At 43.3% G+C, this 23891-nt stretch overlaps 1 protein-coding gene across 4 annotated transcripts in view; it reads right to left on the reverse strand.

The window, feature by feature from the left end:
• nfic (nuclear factor I/C) overlaps positions 1–23891 on the reverse strand; it is a 482744-nt gene that overhangs the window by 214018 nt on the left and 244835 nt on the right. For all 4 annotated transcript variants that reach the window (XR_015080544.1, XR_015080545.1, XM_086004725.1 and 1 more), the window contains one exon: positions 11991–12062. Coding sequence is in view for 2 of the 4 variants with exons in the window: in XM_086004725.1 (XP_085860851.1) it covers positions 11991–12062 (72 nt within the window). In the remaining 2 variants the exon portion in view is untranslated. The remainder of the gene's footprint in view (positions 1–11990; positions 12063–23891) is intronic.

The raw sequence follows: 23891 nt of genomic DNA on the forward strand, positions 1-23891 counted from the left end.
GAGTACTGCTTCTACAGAGTACTAAACTCAGGAATTTGGTGAGTGAGGGAATTCGGTGAGGTGGGGGTAAGAGGTGCTGCTTAAAAAAATATAAACAACTAGGGTTAAATTAGGATTGTGGGCTAAGTTACAGTAAAGACTTAAAGCATATAATTAAATTTAATAAATTATACAAGGTTATTACCTAGATTAAAAACTTAATAGACAATTCAGTATTTCAAAACTTGAAAACCTAATTAGTTAAATAAAATACAATAGAGATGGCAGGGCAGGTGATGTGTTGCAGCTGTAGCATGTGGGAGCTGGTGAACCCCAGTGTGATCCACAGCAACCACATCTGCAGTAAGTGTCTGCAGCTTGAGGAACTTCGGCTCAGAGTTGATGAGCTGGAATCTGAGCTTTGGACGCTGCGACACATCAGGGAGGGAGAAAGTTACCTGGACACTTTGTTCCAAGAGGCAATCACACCGCTTAGGTTAAATACTTCCGATTTGGTCCGTGGTCAGGGACAGGAGGGTGTGACTACGAGTGAGGCACGTATGGGGATACAGAAGGTAGCATTGGAGGAGCCTTGGCCCTTGCATTTGTCCAACAGGTATGAGGTTCTTGCAGCCTGTGTGGACAAGAGCAAGAACTGCAGGGAGGATGAGCAAACTGACCACAGCACCGTGGTACAGGGGGCCATTCGAGTAAAAAGGAATGTAGTAGTGGTAGGGGACAGTATAGTTAGGAGGATAGATACTGTTGTCTGCAGCTGAGAGCGTGAGTCCCGAAGGCTGCGTTGCCTGCCTGGTGCCAGGGTTAAGGACATCTCCTCGGGGCTGGAGAGGAACTTAGAGTGGGGGGGAAAGATCCAGTTGTCGTGGTCCACGTAGGTATCAACGACATTGGTAGGATTAAGAAAGAGGTTCTGCTGAGGGAGTATGAGCAGCTAAGGGCTAAATTAAAAGGCAGAACCACAAAGGTAGTAACCTCTAGATTACTACCTGAGCCACGAGCAAATTGGCATAGGGTTAATAAGATCAGAGAGTTGTATGCATGGCTCAAGGATTGGTGTAGGAGAAATGGGTTTCGATTCATGGGGCACTAGCACCGTACTGGGGAAAGAGGGAGCTGTTCCGTTGGGACGGGCTTCACTTGAACAGTGCTGGGACCAGTGTCCTGGCGAATCGAATAACTAGGGCTGTAGATAGGGCTTTAAACTAAATAGTGGGGGGGAGGGTTCAGGTGAGGGGAAACTTAGAAAGTTAAAGAGAAAGGACAAGGCAATATTGCAGGGTAGCGATAGGGGTAATGATGACCAGAGTGTGACAGGAAGGAACAGAGCATACAAGCATAAGAGTAGGGGAAAATGACAAAATTAAAGGCTCTTTATCTGAATGCACGCAGCATTTGTAACAAGAAAGATTAATTAACGGCACAAATAGAAATAAATGGGTATGATCTGATAGCCATTACAGAGACGTGGGGTTGGATTTTATCAATGGGGACGTGTTGGGAGTGGAACTGCTGGTTGTCAGGTTTCAGTCCCGCCCCCAATGACGTACGGCCTTCCCACGCTATTTTCCCTTGATTGACCTCGTTAAGCCCGCCCTGCAAATTGGCAAAGGTAGCCTTGTGGACGAGTTCAGAGAGTGTATTCAGGACAGTTTCTTAGAACAATACGCTGTGGAGCCAACCAGGGAGAAGGCTATTTTAGACAGGATTAATTAATGATCTCATAGTAAATGATTCTCTAGGGAAGAGCGATCATAACATGATAGAATTTCACATTCAGTTTGAGGGTGAGAAACTTGGGTCTGAAACTAGTGTATTAAACTTAAATAAAGGCAATTACAAGGGTATGAAGACAGGGTTGGCTAAAGTGGACTGGAAAAATAGATTAAAAGGCAAGACATTAGATAAGCAGTGGCAGACATTTAAGGAGATATTTCATAACTCTCAACAAAGATGTATTCCAGTGAGAAAAAAAGATTCTACAAGAAGGATGAACCATCCGTGGCTAACTAAGGGAGTTAAGGATGGTATCAAATTGAAAGAAAAGGCAAACAATGTTGCGAAGATTAGTGGTAGGCCAGAGGATTGGGAAATTTTCAGAAACCAGCAAAGGATGACTATAAAAATAACGAGGGAGAAAATAGATTGAGAGTAAACTAGCAAAAAATATAAAAGCAGACAGTAAGAGCTTCTATAAGTATGTAAAAAGGAAGAGAGTAGCTAAAGTAAATGTTGGTCCCTTAGAGGATGAGACTGGGGAATTAATAATGGGAAACAGGGAAATGGCAGAGACTTTGAACAAATATTTTGTATCTGTCTTCACGGTAGAAGATACTAAAAGCATCCCAATAATAGTGGAAAATCAAGGGGTAAAAGGGAGGAAGGAACTTAAAACAATCACTATCACTAGAGAAAAAAAGTACTAGGCAAACTAATGGGACTAAAGGCTGACAAGTCCCCTGGTCCTGATGGCCTGCATCCTAGGGTCATAAAAGAAGTGGCGGCAGAGATAGTGGATGTAAATATCCAAAATTCCCTAGACTCTGGAAAAGTCCCAGCGGATTGGAAAACCGCAAATATAATGCCCCTTCAAGAAAGGTGGGAGACAGAAAGCAGGAAACTATAGGCCAGTTAGCCTAACATCTGTCATTGGGAAAATGCTGGGGTCCATTATTAAGGAAGTAGTAGCAGGACAGTTAGAGAATCATAATACAGTCAAGCAGAGTCAGCATGGTTTTATGGAAGGGAAATCGTGTTTGACAAATTTATTAGAGTTCTTTGAGGATGTAATGAGCAGGGTGGATCAAGGGGAACCAGTAGATGTGGTGTATTTGGATTTCCAAAAGGCATTCGATAAGGTGCCACATAAAAGGTTACTGCACAAGATAAGAGCTAACTAATAGAAAACAGAGTTGGGATAAATGGGTCATTTTCAGGTTGGCAAACTGTAACTAGTTGGGTGCCACAGGGATCAGTGCTGGGGTCTCAACTATTTACAATCTATATTAATGACTTGGATGAAGGGACCGAGTGTACTGTAGCCAAATTTTCTGACGATACAAAGATAGGTGGGAAAGCAAATTGTGAGGAGGACAAGAGTCTGCAAAGGGATATACAGGAAACTTTGTGCTATCCGGCACTGACGGGACCGAGCTGTTGCCGTTCCCTCAAAACTGCCGGACACACCAGCGTTAATGTTGAAGCATACGGAGCTTTTCAGCTCCGTATCTGTCAACAAACACTGTTGCTTAGCAACAGCTTCTAAACAGTCGGCTGTACCTTGGAAGCGTCTCTGTCACTTAGCAACAGCTTCAGAGAGACTTTGCAGAGCCTGACTGTTGAGAAAAAAAAGCCACGAGAAGAAAAAAAAACTAACAAAACGGCTCCTGATTTTTGCCGGTGGCTCGAGCTTGCCGGACATTTAGCCTCCGGATAACATAAAGTTTCCTGTAGATAGGTTAAGTGAGTGGACAAACATTTGGCAGATGGAGTATAATGTGGGGAACTGTGAGGTTATCCACTTTGGTAGGAAAAATAGAAAAGCAAAATATTATTTAAATGGAGAGAGATTACAGAATGCTGCAGTACAGAGGGATCTGGGTGTCCTCGTACATGAAACACAAAAAGTTAGCATACAGGTACAGCAAGTAATTAGGAAGGCAATTGGAATGTTGGCCTTTATTCCAAGGGGGATGGAGTATAAAAGTAGGGAAGTCTTGCTACAACTGTACAGGGCATTGGTGAGATCACACTTAAGTACTGCGTACAGTTTCGGTCCTCTTATTTAAGGAGGGATATACTTGCATTGGAGGCAGTTCAGAGAAGGTTCACTAGGTTGATTCATGGGATGAAGGGGTTGTCTTATGAGGAAAGGTTGAGCAGGTTGGGCGTATACTCATTGGAGATTAGAAGAATGAGAGGTGATCTTATATCTAAGATTCTGAGGGGGCTCAACAAGGTAGATGCAGAGAGGATGTTTCCCCTCGTGGGGGAATCTAGAACTAGGGGGCATAGGTTCAGAATAAGGGGTCGCCCATTTAAGATGGAGATGAGGAGGAATTTCTTCTCTCAGAGGGTCGTGAATCTTTGGAATTCTCTACTCCAGAGAGCTGTGGAGGCTGAGTCATTGACTATATTCAAGGCGGAGAAAGACAGATTTTTTAACTACAGAGGAGTCAAGGGTTATGGGGAACAGGCAGAAAAGTGGAGTTGAGGCCAAGATCAGATCAGCCATGATCTTATTGAATGGTGGAGCAAGCTTGAGGGGTTGAATGGCCTACTCCTGCTCCTATTTCTTATGTTCTTAAAGGACGATTGACAGAACAAGCAGCACTCCTCAAGTAGTTCACTTCCTCTCAACCCCTCGACATGGAGTCCAATCAGTAAACTCCACATCTGTCATGAAGTCTACAGCTAGAAAATCTGTGATAGAATTGTAAGCAACGTCTTCATGCTGACTATGGTGCCTCTGACAATTAACTATCCTTGCTAAACCTTACTTTCACAAATTGTCAGCACTAATAATCACCATTGAAAAATATTACATTGCTTGCATGTCAAGAATTAATGAAAATTTTTCCTCTTATAGAAAAGAATCCTGCTTCTAAAATAATTGTGTTCGTGTAAATTCAGGCTGGGAAGGGCTGCACATGTGACACACAGAGTTGTGGTTACAGAAATTAAGTAACTGTCATCTACTGGGAAAGCTTACAGAAAAAGGCTCAGTTGTAATTCAACACAAAGTTGAAACAAGGTCAACCCAAAATTACGTCAGCCCCAAAAGAAATATGTTATCATGTTAACTGTAATGCAACTCTGGTTTGTGGTAGCATTTTGGCATCCAGAGGCAACGTGGGTTACGACAGATAACATACTGTATCGCCCACACTAGGTTTCATACTAACAGTTCTGCCCACAAGAAAGGAATAGCGACTTCCCGCCCTTCGTCTTCCCGTCATCAGACAGATACTGGGGGTGCCAGTTTAAGCACAGGTACATCCTCTTCTCTGTGACCTTTCCCCTCCCACGGATTCCTGTTTGGGTATCTTGTGCAAGGCCTCTGTGCGCATTTTCTCAGCAGCACAGATTATTCAGTTATCATGTAACAGTTGAACGCTACTGCCTGCAACTATACTTTGTGAACTTTCCAGTGACTTTTTTTGCTATCAGTTAACCACATCAAAAGTTCAGTTTTCTGGGGAATTTTAGATGCAGCAGCTGCAACACTAGAATATCTAGAAAGCCACCGCAAGTCTTAATTCAAGAAGAATTTCCTCGGACACTCATACACGACCTAGCCCTAAGGGCAAGACTTGGCTGTTTAGAGAAAGTAAAGAAAATTGGCCAGAAAGGCTGCCTCATTCAATCATGCTCATTACATTAAAAGTATGTGCGCAGATGTGTGTAGGCTGGACTATAATACCTTTGACAGAAGCCTTGCTTTAAATTGTAACTTCCTTCTGGATCTGCCTCAGGAATAAATTCTTCCCCCGTCACTTACAACTGTACTTTCAAACTGCCAAACCTGTGGCCTTCCATTCACCATGATACTTCTGCGGCTGTTGATTTGCTCAACCTCTCCCTCTCCTCTACCTTTGATGAATCTAGTCCCCACTAAAGCCATTACACTCTCCCATCCGGGTTCCTCCTCCAAGTATGGCCTCCATCTTTGCTCCATCAAGTCAAAGGGACACAGATTTGATGGTATCTGGCACACAAATGGTTTAGCCATCCATCACCAGACCTACATGGACCACATCAAGCATTATCGGGCCTCACTCACATGCCAAAACCACTTACTATTTCAGGATTGCTCTGGAGAGCAAAAATAACCCCCATCTCTATCCTCCACTACCAACTATCTCCTTAAACACCTCTCCCCAGCCTATTCCACCCTCACATCCAACAACAAGTTCGAGCAGCTGATGGACTTCTTTGTCACTAGGATTGAGACAATCCATTTAGTTGCCTCTGCTGTATCACCCCCTTCCCCATGCCCACCAAGTCAAACCTCCCCCAGCCTCAGCCCTACTCCCCAACCATCCGGAGGTTGTGAAAGGCGCTATAAGAATACAAGTTTGTTCGTTCATTTGTACATCGGCTCCCAGTCGCCGAACACCTCAAATTTAAAATTCTCATCCCCATGTTTAAATCTCTTCATGGCCTTTCCCCTCCTTATTTCTGTAACCTCCTCCAGCTCTACAACCTCCTGAGTATTTTGCCTTCCTCAGATTCTGGTCTCTTGTGCATCCCCCGTCTCTTCTCGCCCAACCATTGGCGGCCATGCTGCAAGCGCTGCAATTCCCTCCCTAAATAGGTTTCAGGAGCAAGTAGTCAGCTGATCCCCACAGTGCTGTCAATTGTTCATACATCTAAGTTAATCACATCCACAATTCTTTTGTGTTTGACATGCTGATACATGTAAGCTTGCACTCACACATTGGAACCTAGCGATCTGTTATGAAGATAGCCAAGCTATTTGACATGCTATGTCCGACGGGGTCAGGGGGACCTACCTGCAGCCAGGGCGGCACTAGTTAAAGTCGGGGGGCGCCACCCAATATTAAAGGGGAGGTGGCGGGCGGCCATTTTTGTTGCTGGTCGCCTGCCAGCACCTGCCCCCATTGCTGTCCCCGGCCCCTGTGAAGCCCCCCCGCAGGGTGCCGGCTGCTCTCTGTGAGCCCGGCACTCCTCTTGAGTGCCGGGCTCGTTTGCCGGCACACCCGATCCCTGGTGGCCCAGCTGGGCGCCGGGACGTGCTGCACCAGGCCCCTCCCCTTTAAGAAGAGGAGGAAGGCCTGCGACGTGCCGCAGTTTTGGCTTGCAGTGCCCCAAGAGGGAAGCGGGGCGTTTCCAGTAGCTCCCCTCCTCCCTCTTGAGGTGCTACCTGGGAAGATCGACTGTGGGGGCGCTAAAATTAGCACCCCAGCGATGCGGGCGCTATCAAATTTTTACCCCTTAGAGTTTGGCTCACTAGTAGATTTTTTAAAAATTCATTTATCTGGATGTGGGTGTCGCTAGCAAGGCCAGCATTTATTGCCCATCCCTAGTTGCCCTGAGAAAGTGGTGGTGGGCCTACTTCCTGAACCACTGAGCAGCGGTTTGATGCAACTGACCCGTTAGGCAACGTCAGAGAGCCACATTAAGAGTCAGCCACATTTGTGTGGGACTGGCGTCATGTATAGACCAGTCCAGGTAAGGACAGCCGGTTGCCTTCCCTAAAGGACATTAGTGAACCTGTTGGGTCTTTACGATAATCTGACAGCTTCATGGTCACTTTTACTGCTACCAGCTTTTAAAAAAAACTGAATTCAGATTCTCAAACTGCCATGGTGGAATTTAAACTCACATTTTCTGGATTATTAGTCCAGGCCTCTGGATACTAGTTCAATAACATAACGACTACACTGCCGTACCCCTCTGGGGTTCCTCGGTTGTGTTATTAATGGAGGGAGGAAGATCAAGGGTCTGACAGCATTGGGAGGGATCCCAGGTCTGCTAGTACTAGTTTGTCAGTTTTGAACACTTCTCCTCCTACACTGATTGTTTTATGATTGGTTCCGAAAAATATACTGTTTGGCACAGGGAAATAAATGAAATATACGGATTCCACTTTCTGCATCTCGAGAGCAGTAAATAAACTCATGGCAGCTTTCAATTATTTTTACTTCCAACCAACAAAATTGAGTCAGCAATTTTTTGCAGCTCTTGGAAAGTGGGTGGGGTTGGGGGACAGGCTTGCAACCAATATCCTCTGGAAATGTTTTCCGGTCAACAGCTCGAAAATATTATGTCAGATAACTTTGGGGCAGAATTTCATCGTACAGTAAAGCAGGTGTTGCGGATTATCCGCCCGATACGGGACCCGCCCAATTTTCATTTCCATTGACTTCTCAGGGTAATGAAAATTGAGTGTTTTCTGTAACAGCCAGCCGACCTGCAGCACCAGGTTTACTCCCAGGCGTTACATTGAATATCTACCACATTATTTACCCGAAACAAGAGTCCAAAAGTAGTTTTTTTAAATTAAAAACCTGAGAAAAACAAAATGGATTATGTTATGAAGTTAATGTTAAAAAAAAATTACTATACATAGCTTCCAGGTTTTTCCAGTCAACAGCAAATACAGGTAATTAGTATTTCACACACTCACAGCAGCTGTATAAACAAGTATGGACAATATGTAAAGCTTTTAAATTTGTCCTCTAGCTTTTCGTATATATGTAAACAATAATTAAATGTAAACAATAGGACGTCTCTCAATTTGACACGCTTTCTGAAGTTAAATCATTTTTATTTAAAAGTTTAATTGAAATCCTAGTTAAATCGGTTGTCCAATTTGTATTCAAATTATTTTCAAAAACACACAAACTGAAATACTGTTATGTACAGCGACAAAATTTCTCTTTTCCACTGAGAAAATAATTGAGTGTTTATAATTCAAAGATAAAAATCTCCCATGAAATGCATGCTGTTTTATGTATTACTAGCAGTTTTCCTGTGGCATTACTCAGTGAGAATCAGGAGGATATGCTGTTATAACCTGCCATGTAATAATGTACGGTGTATTATCAGGATCATTGATTAACAGTGACTGAATAAGTGCAATTCTGTTTTTATTACATAGTATTCTGGATTGTTTACTGGTGCTTTAGAGATTGAATTCTACAATTGTTACTTATTCTGTGATAACATTAAATGATGTCCTTTGTTTTTCTGTATATTCCTTTACCCAAGTGTGTTAACTTTCATTCCATAGTTGAAGATATGCAGCAAGATGGTAGTTATAGCACTACTGAGGAAGGCGGTGGGGCTGAGTTGCACTGGAGGGAAGTTATGGGTTATGACAGTACTGTGGGCAATCCTGGGCTCTGGTAGCAGTAGGGGGTTTGTCCTGAGGTCTGGCAGAGCTGGGGGCCCTGGTGTTCACAGACTGTGCTGTGCAGATGCTGAGTTTTATTCCTATACTCATATTCCTCTTGCTACATTGTTTTCTGCATGAATATCATGGGTAACTCACCCCTCCCCCACCCAGAAGAAAGCTGTGACTCTGCAGCCTCCTTAAAAAGGGGGATGCTTAAAATGTTTTTTAAAAATTGGTCAGCTCTTTGGGGTCCAGGCCTCAATCCTGGACTGGACTCTAAGGTCGACCACACAATCACTGAGGGGTTGGCTGGTGCACCTGGTCTGACCAGACATACCTGTGCCGAACCTAAGCCAGGTCCTAAAATAGGATTGCGATGCGGGAATGTTGACTTTCGGAGTTCTCTCGCAAGCATCTTATCATGATGAGAAGAAAGAATCTGCAGTTATATAGCACCTTTCATGACCTTAGAACAATCCAAAATGGTTCATAACCAAGTAAGTCTTTTTGAAGTGTAGTCACTGTTGCAATGCAGGAAAATGCGGCAGCCAATTTCCGTGCAGTAAGGTCCCTCAACGAACAATGAGATAAATGACTAGATAATCTGTTTTAGTGATTTTGGATGAGAGATAAATGTTGGCCAGGACACCAGGAGAATGGCCCTGTTCTTCATTGAATAGTGCCATGAGATCTTTTACGTCCACTTGAGGGGACAGACGGGGCCTCGGTTTAATGCCACGGCAACACTCAAAAGTGCAGCACTCCCTCAGTACTGCACTGAAAGGCCTTGTAAGAGGTGGGTGGTGATTCCATTCCAGCAAAGCCACACCCTTGGGTGCAAGGCCGGGACCTGGCAAATGTTTGTCCTTGTTTTGTTTCTGGCCGATCCGGCAAACTCTCACCAAAATTACAGCAGGAATCTGCCTGAATTGGGGGGCCAATTCTCAAAATAAACACTATGCTCAGAGACAAAGAAACAATATTTTAATGGAAAAATGTAAAAGTTCCTCTTATTTGATATCTTTCAACCGGTGAAGATCCAGATCCACACATTCCCCAGTGAGTTCCCAGCCCAAGTGTCTTTTAGTTTGGATTCTGGGAGGCCAGCATCCATCAGCCAGCTCCCAGATTTATGCTACTTAATCCGGCTTTCTTCTCCTGGCAACATAATTGTACATCCAAGTTTTTTTTTCCAAGCCTACAATTCCGTTGCTAGGATAAGCGTTAGATTTAGTGGTGTTAATGCTATGACCATGCTCATAGAATCAGAGTAAAAACAGTGTCCTATAAAAGCAACTATGGAGTATCAGTTTTGAGGCTGTTTAAATTGAGCTTGAGCTGGAGAATTCTCTTGCCCCACTCGACCCGACTATGAAAGAGTGGAACTCCAGCCCATCTGAAGGAATACCTTGTGTAGCTGTATAGCTGCATGGAGGTGGTTGCCCAATCACCGTATCCAACCCCCGCCACCCACAATCTATCACCTTGGTGGGACAGTTAAGTGTTGAAGTACTATTTAAAGATCAAGCAGTATGTAACCAATACTTGGTGTTCTGATGAAAGATCAACGACCTAAATCGTTTACTCTGTTTTTCTCTCTCTATACAGATGCTGCCTGACCTGCTGAGTATTTCCAGCATTTTCTGTTTTTTTTAGATTTCCAGCATCCGCAGTAGTTTGCTTTAGTACTTGGTGTTCTGAATTGGAATGACACCATCTTTTAATCCCCAGTGGTCTCTAATTTGTTTATCCTTATATACATTTCACACCTCTGAACATTTACCTATAAACTGAACTCCAATGTTGGCAAGCAGTTGATTAAGGAGATGGGATTAGTGGTGATACATAATACCAATGATTTTCACAGTCGGCGACTTGTTTCTGGTGTGAAATGCTTGGGTATTAGATAGCTGTATATCAAAGGAAATGAGAAGGTTGTTGTCACCTGACATTATTTGGAACCACCACACCAACTGCTGGTAGAAGCATCGCTAGGTCAGGCATTGGGTTTGCATTTAGTTACTAGGGGCAAAATTATGGAAGAAAAACAAAAGAAGCTGATAGGGTCAAAATTCCTTGGTGGGAAGGGGCAATTTCTGCAATTGCAGATTGGCAAATCCTTAGGGGCCCTGACTATAAACTGCTGCAGTGTGAGTAGATAGCTTTGCAGATTGGTGGGCAGAGCTAATCCAGGCTGCAATAGGGCTCTGCAGCATGTAGAAAATCGAGGGTAGCACCGTTCTCTTTGTTTTAAGCTGCAAGTACAAAGAATTGTCTGTTTAACCAGACTAACTTCTTATTGAACAGTTCTGCTTCTCTTTCCTTAAAGCTGTAATACATTACTAGTCCAATTTACTGCCTGTTCTGTTTTGCTGCAGAGGTTTTAACTTTGCAATGATGCAAAATGTGCAGTATAACTGAAGGTAAGCTATCCTCCATTCAACGTTGGCATGAGATCACCACCAGGAGACTTAAATTGCTATAATAACAGTATAACTACAGCCAGTGAAAAATGAACACTTTAAACTTTAATTTTTAAGTTTACAAAATTGACTTTGTAATACTGGGTAAAGAGCCAACTGTCCTATCAGCGGTTTCATAACAATAAAAGTTTATCTAGCATTCAGATAGTAGATAGCAGAACATTAAGCACAAGTTGAAGTACACACATGCAATGCTGCTCTTTCTCCTATTTTGTAACTGCATTATACAGATGAATGAAGTCTAAAGTTTAACCTAAATGGTGCACAGCAACGGAACAAAATAATTAACTCAGGTGAGTTCAGTATAACTGACCGACTGGAGAGCTCAAACTAAAGATTAACACTGAGAGGGAGGTATGTACCACTGTATACATCAGTAACATTGAGAGGGAGGGAAGTATCACTGTATACTGTACATCAGTGACACTGAGAAGGAGGGATGTACAGCTGTATACATCAGTGACACTGAGAGAGGGAGGGAAGTATCACTGTATACATCAGTGACACTGACAGAGGGAGGGAAGTATCACTGTATACATCAGTGACACTGACAGAGGGAGGGAAGTATCACTGTATACATCAGTGACACTGACAGAGGGAGGGAAGTATCACAATCATAATCTTATGTTAGCAAGCTCAATACTCACCAATTGTTCCTGTCTTGCTGTCATCAGCCTCAGAGCCAATAGCAGGCCTCGGGCTGCCACCCTGCTCTGAATCTACAAGAAAAAGAATGTTTGGATGAGGAGGAAGAACAATTAAAACAGCACATCAAAAAGCTACAATAATAATGAGTTTATAAAATTAATCTTGCAGTGATATAAATTAATCTTGCAATGATATGAAGTTCATGCTGTATCACCAGCTCGTGCCTATCTTCTCAGCAGGGTGCTGTGTAGTGTAGCATCCCAGGATGGTTGTGCTATGTCTGGGTAGATTAATTAGTAGATTTCACTTCAGTATCAGTGAGCTACTCAGGAGAACGTCACTTGATTTCCCAATCCAATTAGATGCTGAGAGGTTGTCTCCCCTGGCTGGAGAGTCAAGAACTAGGGGTCATACTCTCAGTATAAAGGGTTGGCCATTTAGGACTGAGATGAGGAGAAATTTCTTCACTCAGAGGGTTGTGAATCTTTGGAATTCTCTACCCCAGAGGGCTGTGGAGGCTCAGTCGTTGGGTATATTGGGCACTAAGGGACTTAATGGATATGCTGACAGGGCGGGAAAGTGGAGCTGAGGTCGAAGATCAGCCATGATCTTACTGAGTGGCGGAGTAGGCGCGATGGGTCATATGGCCTACTCCTGTTCCTATTTCTTATGTTAATAATGCCTCCAGAATTAAATCAGTTCTGGATTAGTAAACACTGCTGGATGTGCATATTTGAGGCAAAGTGGCACAGAAACATGCACATTTAATACAAAACCAGCTCCAACAACTAATTAAAAATCCTGGCCCGGGGGGGGGGGGGGGGGGGGCAGATTCTGACTTTGTGCGATAGTGTAAAATGGGTGCGAATCAGCAGCCTGTTTTATATCTCTCCCCATTTCTAATTCCCTTGTCTTCAATCAACAATGCATCCTGGGACCTGACAATCATACAATTTTACAAAACTTTTTATACAGATCTGTTAGTTAAACAAGACTTTTGTACAGCATACAACAACCTATAAAAAGAGAACTTCATACAGTCTACTTCTCTTTGGTGTCACTGTAACCTAAAACCAGGCCAAAGTGGAATGAGGCTTCCTGGAGAAGGGAATCACACTCCACTTTGCTTCAGAGCCAGTTTGGGCCTTCAAACTTGATTTCTGCTCCAAGTTTAGCATCAGTGTGAAGCAGTTTCAGCTTTTCACTGACGCTAAACTTGTGGAATGTGAATGTGCCTGGTGTTACATAGTGATCCTGCAGAGAACAAAGCAATTTCATTACATACATTGGTTAGCAGGTTAGAGTTACGGTCACAGTGTGCCAGGAATCAGATCCACAGGCTTCCAGTCATGTCAATGCAATATGAACTTCCTAATCATTATGTGATCAAGCAACTCATTTTATGGCTGGAATGGATTGGGAATTGAAACCAAAGTGAAACAAGTCAATGAGAAAGATGGTGCAGATAACCATAGTCAATCACATCACGTTTAGCGCATGGCAAATTTAGTTTCTGATTTGATAATTTCTTGACTAAAATACCTACATTTTCCACACATTTCTTCAATCAATTTCTCCTATGACACCGATTGCAAAAAACAACTTTATTTTTGTCACCTATCAGAAAATAACTATAAATATGAACTAACTGGAGTGATGTCAAACACCACAGCTGCTAATATTCTTCAAATTATCCATTATTTTCCACTGAAGCCCAAGGCCGACCACTTTCTTTCCTACTATTTATAGCTTTTCTAAAAGGAAATAGCTCAATCAGGTGTGGAATTAGAAAAGGGACACCAAGTATTGTTGATTTGGAATATTTTTCACAAACCTAAGAGCCAGGAAAAACAAAAAGAACACAACTATTGTAAAAGAATGGAGTTTAATTTATTCACAACTTTTTATGAAATGTATTAGTGCTCAGAGAGCTCAGTAGTTGTACATACAGAGACCACAATACAGCCAAATATTGACTGCAGCTGAGGGCTGCAAATTAAACTGTTGTTGGGTTATGTTAGTTAGAGTGCACTGAAATGCTCCAATTTTTTTTACTTGAGGGACCATAATTGATCTTATAGGCTCCAGAATGATAATTCCAATCAGGATACTGGACTCACTCAAGACAGCTCCACGCCATGATGGGAGGACAGTAGGGTTGGAATGATGAATTCAAATGAGTTGACTGGCCTTTTTCATCCAAACTTACCCTATGATCTTGTGTGAAAATTTCAATTTTTTTTTTGTCCTCTGGCCTAACGGAAAAGGCAATCATTGTTGTGTACAGATCTTGTTTTGTGATGCCAGTAGACTGAAGACTGCTCCATGTTGACATTAAATAACTGGTAATAGTAAAAAGTATTTTCTCACATGCAGTGGTTCTTCATCCAATCATACTACTTTGGTAAAATAAAACGTATAACATTAAACCGGAAATTTAATTCAATTTAAAAATAGTATTATCTAGGAGCTTGGAAGGGAATGTTATTATTGACGATCAATATGTGTGATGGTGTATACTAACTGGAACTTATAGTTCATACTGCTGCATGGTAAATTACCACAGGCTGTAAGTTAAGAGATTCAGTGATAACTTATATTAATTTACCACAGTAAAGCTGGATGAAAATATCTTAGAAAAAACAAAGCTGGGACACTGAAGAATGTATAATTTGCCAGCGTGCTGGTGGGATGTGTTGGATTTCCAATGCACAACCTCACAGGGTGGAGGGGCATGGGTTGGCACCTGTGATCCTCGATTGCGCTGAATTATGGTTTCAGCAATAGCAGTGAGGAGGGTCAACTGAGGCGCCAGACCAGAGTGAGAGGAAGAATCTGAGGAAAGGCCTATAACCTGCATTCTTTCCAATGATTATGTCAGAATAGAACTGGTTGCTGTCTGCCTTTTATTTAAAGAAACGCACACATTTTTTATGATAATGATTTCAGTGTTCATTTAGTCACATGTCTAGCCCAGAATATTAGCTGCTTTGTCACATAATGGAATCTAAATAGTTTTTGAAGTTGCTAGCTTTGGCGCCCAGAGGAAGCCTGTGGCTACGATAAGTGGTACACTAATGCTTTCAAAAAGATGGAGCAACTCTGGGCTTCTGCCTCCATAGAAACTCTTGAGTATTTGGGGAAGAATTGCTCTGGCCCTTCTCTGTGTCGGACCAGTGTGAATGAATTTGTCCACTGTCAGAAAAATGTGAAATCAAGAAAACACAAACGGCGTGGGAGGTGAGGAAAAACAAAAACAAAAATTCTAAATAAACTAAAAAGCCCTTTTGAGCAATGATCCCGATAATCCTTTCTGATTGAATTGATTTGGTTGCTCAAAGTAACATGTTTTATCTGTGCTGAAGTCAGTGTTTAGTTAAGTTATTAAAGTTTGACTAAAGTGTTTGATTGCACATTAAAAACAATGTGCTGCATCTTGGCCCCCGCTTTGAAGTCTCCTCCAATATAAATCCACTGTGTCAATGTTAGAATTTCTTATACTTAATGAAAATTATGCACCTGCTGAGATTTAATACTGGAACCTGTGAACCAATAATAGCATCCACCGGGTAATGCACAGGAAGTTGTCGGATATGCTATCTATTACGTAAGTGAAGCAGACGGTACAGATCATGAACCAGTTGTTCGTGAGTTAAGCAGTCCCCTTTACTCATGGAATACTCTGTAAACAACTGTTTCTGAACAATATTGTATTTTTACAATGCATGCCTTCCAATTTCTTTTTAAATATTAAGATAAACTTACCTTTTAGTGCAACCTTGATCTGGCACAGTAGTCTTTGTTCTACTGCACAAGTGGAGTATTACAAGGCAATGCCATGGTCGCCATGGTGATAGGATGCTTGCAGAGGTGTGAGCCAGCATGAGAGCTTTGCTTTAATGTTATGTCAGCTGTGTAGTGTCGGCATGCTTTGTTCATGTCTTTGGAGTCATACAGAGCTCAGCGGCAGTTATCAGACATCAGTTGCTATGGTTACAGCTGTGCGGTCACTACTGCCGATTGCTAGTGTGCGGCTGTTTGAATTTTTTCAAATTGTCAGTGGGCTTGTGCGAAAGTAATTCCGGTCAGGATATTATCTCATGTACGCGGAATGGTTTGTCACGTTATTAGCCACGCTGTTCAAATCAGGATTTATAAATCTTGAGGTGTGTTTCGGAGAATTCTCTGACTATCAGGCCAGTTATACGACACAGTTTGTGTCTACGTGAGGTGGTTTTGACTTGGAATCAGTCAATATCTGCAAAATATGTAGTGTAATTCGATGTGTGAATTCAACCAGATTGAACGGTGGCAAATAATATGCGTAGTATATACTTCAGCTTCGTACTGGCTGCAGTATAACTACAAACACTGTGAACTACATTTTTAAGAGTTTTAAACATAAACAGTTAGACATTATTAATAAAGCAGTGGGCAATCTAACACAGATCTTGGCTATTTATGTGGGCCTCGTATCACTGTACCACAATTACCCCATAGGTCTCAAGAACAGAATATATATGAAAGAATATAAATCCTTGCATTTACAGAAGTATGTTTTCACATCATCAAAACATCTGAAAGCAGTACATACAATGAATTACTTTTCAGGTACAATGACTTTTATGTAGGGAACTGTCACTGACATTCCACCAACAGCCATGAAGTGAACGTCCAGTTTGTCTGTTTTTTTCTCCGTGGAGTTGATGAGGGAGGAATGTTGCCAGGAGAATCAGGGATCTTTCTGCTCTTCTCTGAATAATGCTGTGGCATCAGCAACATTTTGTATTTATTTAATACCTTTAATGTGATAAAATACCGCAAAGTGCTTGCCAAGGCAATAACGACCTGACTCCAAGAAATGGTGGGAGAAGGATTAAGCTAATCAAAAGCATGATCAAAAAGGTAAGTTTGAGGCGGTTTATGAAGAAAGGGATAGAGGTAGTGGGGCGGAGGGATTTAGAGACTGTGCCAGAGTATGGGGCCAACATGGCTGAAGACTGTGCGACCAAAGGTGGAACAGAGGGAGGGGCGAAGCAATGTTCTCATTGTCGCTGGGTCAAAATTCTGGAACTCCCGACCTAGCAGCACTGTGGGAGTACCTTCATCACATGGACTGCAGCAGTTCAAGAAGAAGGCTTGCCAACACAATTGTAGTGTATGTGCCTTTAAGAGCCCCATGTGTGCTGTAATGCCGGTAATGGCCACTCGGGCTATATAAGCCTGTATATTGTGTTATATCTGTTAGTACCCCTCCAGACTTTGCTTAGTAAACACCTATGAACCAACTCCTGTCTTCAGTGTCTCTATCAACACACGGACACTACAGTGGCGACGAAGTGGAAACGGACCTACCTGCAATTCGGCAGCACCTCAAGGATATCGATTCCTCGGGCGTCCAGAAAACTCTAGGAAGTGAAAGAAGCTGTGGTTTCACCAGCTGGCCAAGCTGGTGGCAGGTACTGCGCTAATCCTTCCTGGGCGTCAGGCTGGGGCTCCAGCGGCTGGCTCTACAGCTGGGGCAAGCAGCGAAACCGGAGGCAAGCAATAACAGACGGGGAGGGAGCACTCGGGAGACGGCCGTGGCTGCAAGCAGGTCAGCGTTCAGACCTACAGAGAGAGTCCGGCGGGAACGAGTCTCCAACTGTAAATAAATAAATAAATAAATAAAAAGAACGGAAACCGCGGGAAACAGTGTTGTCATCGGCAGCAGCGGCGGGAAAGCGCGGGAAGCGTCATATCTTTTCTGCAGAAAAGAAAGAAAAGCGCGGGAAGCACCATATCTTTTCTAAGATGCCTAATTCTGGCAATATTGATGCTTTTGATAACGAGATAGAGGGTTGGACCACATATGTGGAAAGAGTGGAGGTATATTGCACCACAAATGGAATAGAAGATGAGAAAAAAGCTTCAGTACTTCAGGATCTAATGGGCGCAAAGACATACAAGCTGTTACGAAACTTAATCACTCCAGCCGAACCAATGGACAAGAATTTTAAGGAGATTGTTGATACCCTACACTGCCAATTCGAGGCAGGACTGGCAGATTCTCTGCGAGACAAATTCGTCTGCGGTCTCCTAAGTGTAGGAACACAAAAAAGGCTATTTTCTGACAAAGATTTAACACTGGACAAGGCTTTCAGTGCAAGAGGAGCTGCAGAGATACAGCAAAGGCCACAGGACTTCGGCACCCATGAAATGACACGGGGTTTCGAGAGATGTTATCGCTGCGGCAGATCCACCCATGACCAGAGGGACTGCTGGTTCAAGGACAAAGCATGCAGGCAATGCGGAAAGATGGGACACATTCCACGTGTGTGCCGATCTGGAAACAAAAAATCCACTAACAGGAAAAGAATCAATAAGGAAAAGCACAGAAAGGTACAAATGATGACGGACAGTAGCTCCGAAGACCAGAAGAGCGATAGCGACTCCAGGAACAAGAGACTAAGCTCTCTCAAATTACATAATGTAATTGCCAAAGAAGATTACCAGACCATTTGGGTTACCCTCACAATAGCAGGGTCCCCAGTTAAAATGGAGCTAGATACAGGATCAGCTCTGACCGTCATAAATCGACGGGATTACGAGCGGCTATTTCCGCATATACCTTTAAAAGACACATCCATTATCTTGAAAACATATACGGGGCAGAAAGTATACCCCAAAGGAAAAATAAGGGTGCCTGTTGTATACAACGGCAAGGAAATACAGAAGTTGTATTTATACGTTCTACAAGATGGTGGTCCACCGCTGTTGGGACGTGAATGGATCAGGAAAATACGTTTAGACTGGCACTCCATTCAGGCACTGACGGTGACCAGTAAGGAAAAAAATGATGATGACGTCATATCTGAACGATTAAAAGACATCTTGGCCAATGCCAAGGAAGTGTTTCAAGAGAAACTAGGAACCTTGAAAGGCATCACCGCCTCAATAAAAGTGGAAGATGCAGCAATTCCCAAGTTTTTTAAGGCAAGACTGGTGCCATACGCAATTCGTCCAGCAGTCGAGGCAGAGCTGGAGAATTTGGAAAAGGCAGGCGTATTATCTAAAATAGATTGGAGCGAGTGGGCAACACCCATCGTCCCAGTCATGAAGAAAGCATTGAAGAATGATAAATCTGAAGAACAGAGAAAAATTCGCATCTGTGGAGACTTCAAGGTGACTGTAAACCCGGTCCTTCACACGGGACAGTATCCTCTTCCGAGGATAGAAGATATTTTCGCCTCACTATCCGGAGGGAAATGTTTCACCAAAATTGACTTGGCACAGGCATATCTACAGATGGAGGTTGAAGAGGCCTCTAAAAAATATCTCACGATAAATACACACAAAGGTCTGTACCAGTACAATCGACTGGTTTTCGGAGTAGCATCCGCTCCAGCTATCTGGCAAAGGGCTATGGAGCAAGTCCTCCAAGGGATTCCAGGGACTCAATGCTACCTAGACGACATCCTTGCAACAGGAGAAAACGACAACGAGCACCATGCCAATTTAGAGCAGGTGCTCACTAGGCTGAGAGAACGGGGCCTACGAGCAAATCGCCCCAAGTGTGAATTTTTCCAAAATCAATCATATTGTGGCCACATAATAAATAAGGAAGGGTTGCATAAGTCACCTGAAAAAATTGAAACGGTCATAAAAGCCCCAGCACCTGAAAATGTTTCACAATTAAGGTCGTTCCTGGGATTAATAAATTACTATCATAAATTTTTACCGAACTTATCAACTTTTCTACACCCTCTTAATGAACTGGTACAAACAGGAGTAATTTGGAAATGGAACGAAGACTGTAAACGTGCCTTCCATAAATGCAAAGACTTAATCACATCCGAAGAAGTTTTGGCTCATTACAACCCATCACTGCCAATCAGACTGGCGTGCGATGCATCCCCTTACGGCATAGGAGCAGTATTATCGCATAAATTCCCTGATGGCTCGGAACGGCCGATAGGTTTTGTGTCACGCTCATTGAACTCAGCTGAGCGTAACTATGCCCAAATCGACAGGGAAGCACTCAGCCTGGTATGGGGAGTGAAGAAATTCAACCATTACCTACACGGACAAAAATTTACCTTGTTGACTGACCATCAACCCCTCATCTCCATATTCAACCCTAAAAAGGGTGTTCCCATTATGACAGCGCAAAGGCTACAGAGGTGGTCCCTTTTTCTAGGGGCACACCAATACAACATAGAATACAAAGGATCAAAACAGCATGGGAATGCTGACGGTTTATCGCGCCTACCGTTGCCAATGGTAGAAGAGGCACCTACAGTAGACCCAGTGGAGATGTTCCACTCCACCATAGTGGAATGTCTACCAGTAACAAATTCTGCCATTGAAAGGGAGACAAGAAATGACCCGACTCTCTCACGGGTCTACGATTTAACAGTGAAGGGATGGCCAGCACATGGCGAACCACTGTTGCCAGCATTCTCGCAAAGAAGAGAACAGCTGTCAGTGTGCCGAAGAACCTTGATGTGTGGATCCAGAGTGGTGATTCCACCCAAACTCCAGGATAAAGTGCTAAAGGAGCTTCAGGAGGGGCATCTGGGTGGAGTGAAAATGAAGAACCTCGCCAGGGCTTTTGTATGGTGGCCAGGTATCGATGGAGACATCGAAGAAATGACCAAGAGCTGCCTAGGATGCCAGAAGGTCCAAAACGCTCCACCACAAGCCCCTCTACATCCATGAAAGTGGCCCTCATCTCCCTGGCAAAGGGTACACATCGACTTTGCTGGTCCATTTATGGACTCAATGTTCTTAATCGCGGTTGATGCACACTCCAAGTGGCCGGAGGTAATAAAGATGTCCTCCACCACCACGGACAAAACCATCACAGTATTAAGGACCATATTTGCCAGGAATGGGCTGCCAGAACAGATCTGTTCTGATAATGGACCGCAATTTGTGTCTGAAGAATTCAGGAAGTTCTTAAAAAACAATGGGGTTAAGCACTACACGTCCGCCCCATACCATCCCGCCACCAATGGATTGGCTGAAAGGTTTGTCCAGACCTTCAAGAAGGCCATAAAGGCCATGGGTAATGAAGACATAAAACTTCAGCACAAGGTGGATAACTTCTTGTTCGCATACAGGAATGCAACACATATGGTTACCAACCAAACTCCCGCCATGATGTTCTTCAATAGAAACCTAAGATGCCGGCTGGATTTGGTCAAGCCCAACATCAGAAGGGACGTGGAGAACCGGCAGTTTCAAGGCATGAATGAAAGGCCAACTAGAGCCTTCCAGATAGGTCAACAAGTTTTGGCCCGGGACTACCGTACCGAGAAATGGCAGCCTGGAACTATCTGCACATGACTAGGACCACTGATGTATACTGTGGACATCGGAGAAAGCATAATAAGGCGCCATGCTGACCAAATCATAGAGTCATCCGAAAAGGGACAACCTACATCACAACTCTATACGCCTAACGATGAAGTAGAGATACCCATATCTACCCCCGATCTGGTGATACTGGAACCCGATGAACCCGACACTGGCATTCAAGCCGAATCAGCCTTGCCAAAAGAACCTACTGCACCACCAGAAACTACTACACCACCGAGGCGTTATCCGGACCGAGTCAGGAAGCCTCCTGAGAGACTGACTTATAATTAATTAACTACAGCAATGTGTATATTATTTTTCTTATAACATGTAATTAATAATTATTTAAAATATGATGTACTGGTTAGCTAAAAGGGGAGGAATTGTAGTGTATGTGCCTTTAAGAGCCCCATGTGTGCTGTAATGCCGGTAATGGCCACTCAGGCTATATAAGCCTGTATATTGTGTTATATCCGTTAGTACCCCTCCAGACTTTGCTTAGTACACACCTATGAACCAACTCCTGTCTTCAGTGTCTCTATCAACACACGGACACTACAACCTTCTCAAGGGCAACTAGGGATGGGCAATAAATGCTGGCCTTGCTAGAGATGACCACATCCTGATAAATATTTTTTTAAGAAGAGGCCAGAGTCAGAAGAGCAGAGAGCACATGCGGAAACAGAGCTGAAGAAGATTTCAGATAGGGAGGAGCGAGATGGAAGGACTTGATGATAAGGACAAGAATTTTCAAACCAATCCTTGGTGACTAGGGAGCCAATGAATACTGGTGAGTACAGGGGTGATGGGGAAAAAGGCTTAGTGCAGTTTTCGATGTGGCAGTGGCATTTTGTAAGAACATAAGAAATAGGAGCAGGAGTAGGCCAATCGGCCCCTCGAGCCTGCTCCGCCATTTAATAAGATCATGGCTGATCTGATCCTAACCACCAATCTACTATCACAGAACCATCTCCTGAATCTAACAGAATTAGACACACGAAATAGGAGCACGATCAGGCTACACGGCCCCTGGGCCCGCTCCACTACCCACAGGGCCATGTCCGATCTGAACCTAGACTCATGTCCAATTTCCTGCCCGCTCCCCATAACCCTTTATTCCCTTTACTTCTAGGAAACTGTCTATTTCTGTTTTAAATTTATGTAATAATGTAGCTTCTACAGCTTTTTGGGGCAGCATATTCCATGGACCTACCACCCTCTGAGTGAAGTAGTTCCTCCTCATCTCAGTTTTGAAAGAGCAGCCACTTATTCTAAGATTATGCCCCCTAGTTCTAGTTTCACCCATCATCGGGAACATCCTCCCCGCATCCACCCGATCCAACCCCTTCACAATCTTATATGTTTCAATAAGATCGCCTCTCATTCTTCTGAACTCCAATGAGTAGAGTCCCAATCTACTCAACCTCTCCTCATATGTCCATCCCCTCATCCCCAGGATTAAGCGAGTGAACCTTCTTTGTACTGACTCGAGAGCAAGTATGTCTTTTCTTAAGTATGGACACCAAAACTGTATGCAGTATTCCAGGTGCGGTCTCACCAATACCTTGTACAACTGAAGCAATACCTCCCTATTTTTATATTCTATCCCCCTAGCAATGAAAGCCAACATTCCATTGGCCTTCTTAATCACTTGCTGCACCTGCATACTAACCTTTTGAGTTTCGTGCACCAGGACCCCCAGATCCCTTTGTACTTCAGTACTTTCCAGTTTCTTGCCATTAAGATAATAACTTGCTCTACGATTTTTCCTGCCAAAGTGCATAACCTCACACTTTCCAGTATTGTATTCCATCTGCCAAATCTCTGCCCACTTACTTAGCCTGTCTATGTCCCCTTGCAGGTTTTTTATGTCATCCTCACTCACTACTTTCCCTCCCATCTTAGTATCATCTGCAAACTTTGATATGTTACACTCGGTCCCCTCCTCCAAATCGTTAATATAGATTGTAAAGAGTTGGGGACCCAGCACTGACCCCTGCGGAACACCACTAGTTACTGATTGCCAGTCTGAGAATGAACCATTTATCCCAACTCTCTGCCTTCTGTTAGATAGCTAATCCTCTATCCATGCCAGAATATTACCCCCAATCCCGTGATTTTTTATCTTAAGCAATAATCTTTTGTGTGGCACCTTGTCAAATGCCTTTTGGAAGTCTAAATACACTACGTCCACTGGTTCCCCTTTAGCCACCCTATATGTTACTTCCTCAAAGAACTCCAGCAAATTTGTCAAACATGACTTCCCCTTCATAAAACCATGCTGACTTTGTCCTATTAAATTATGATTATCCAAATGTCCTGTTACTGTCTCCTTAATAATGGACTCCAAAATTTTACCTACCACAGATGTTAGGCTAACCGGTCTATAGTTTCCAGCCTTCTGTCTACTGCCCTTTTTAAATAAGGGTGTTACATTAGCAGTTTTCCAGTCTGCCGGGACCTTTGCTGAGTCCAGGGAGTTTTGGAAAATTATTACCAATGCATCCACAATCCCTACCGCCACTTCCCTCAAGACCCTAGGATGTAAGCCATCAGGT

The sequence above is a fragment of the Somniosus microcephalus genome, chromosome 13, assembly GCF_052327205.1.
Source record: "Somniosus microcephalus isolate GS21.2 chromosome 13, FLI_Smic_1.0, whole genome shotgun sequence".
In the NCBI taxonomy this organism is placed as follows: Eukaryota; Metazoa; Chordata; class Chondrichthyes; order Squaliformes; family Somniosidae; genus Somniosus; species Somniosus microcephalus.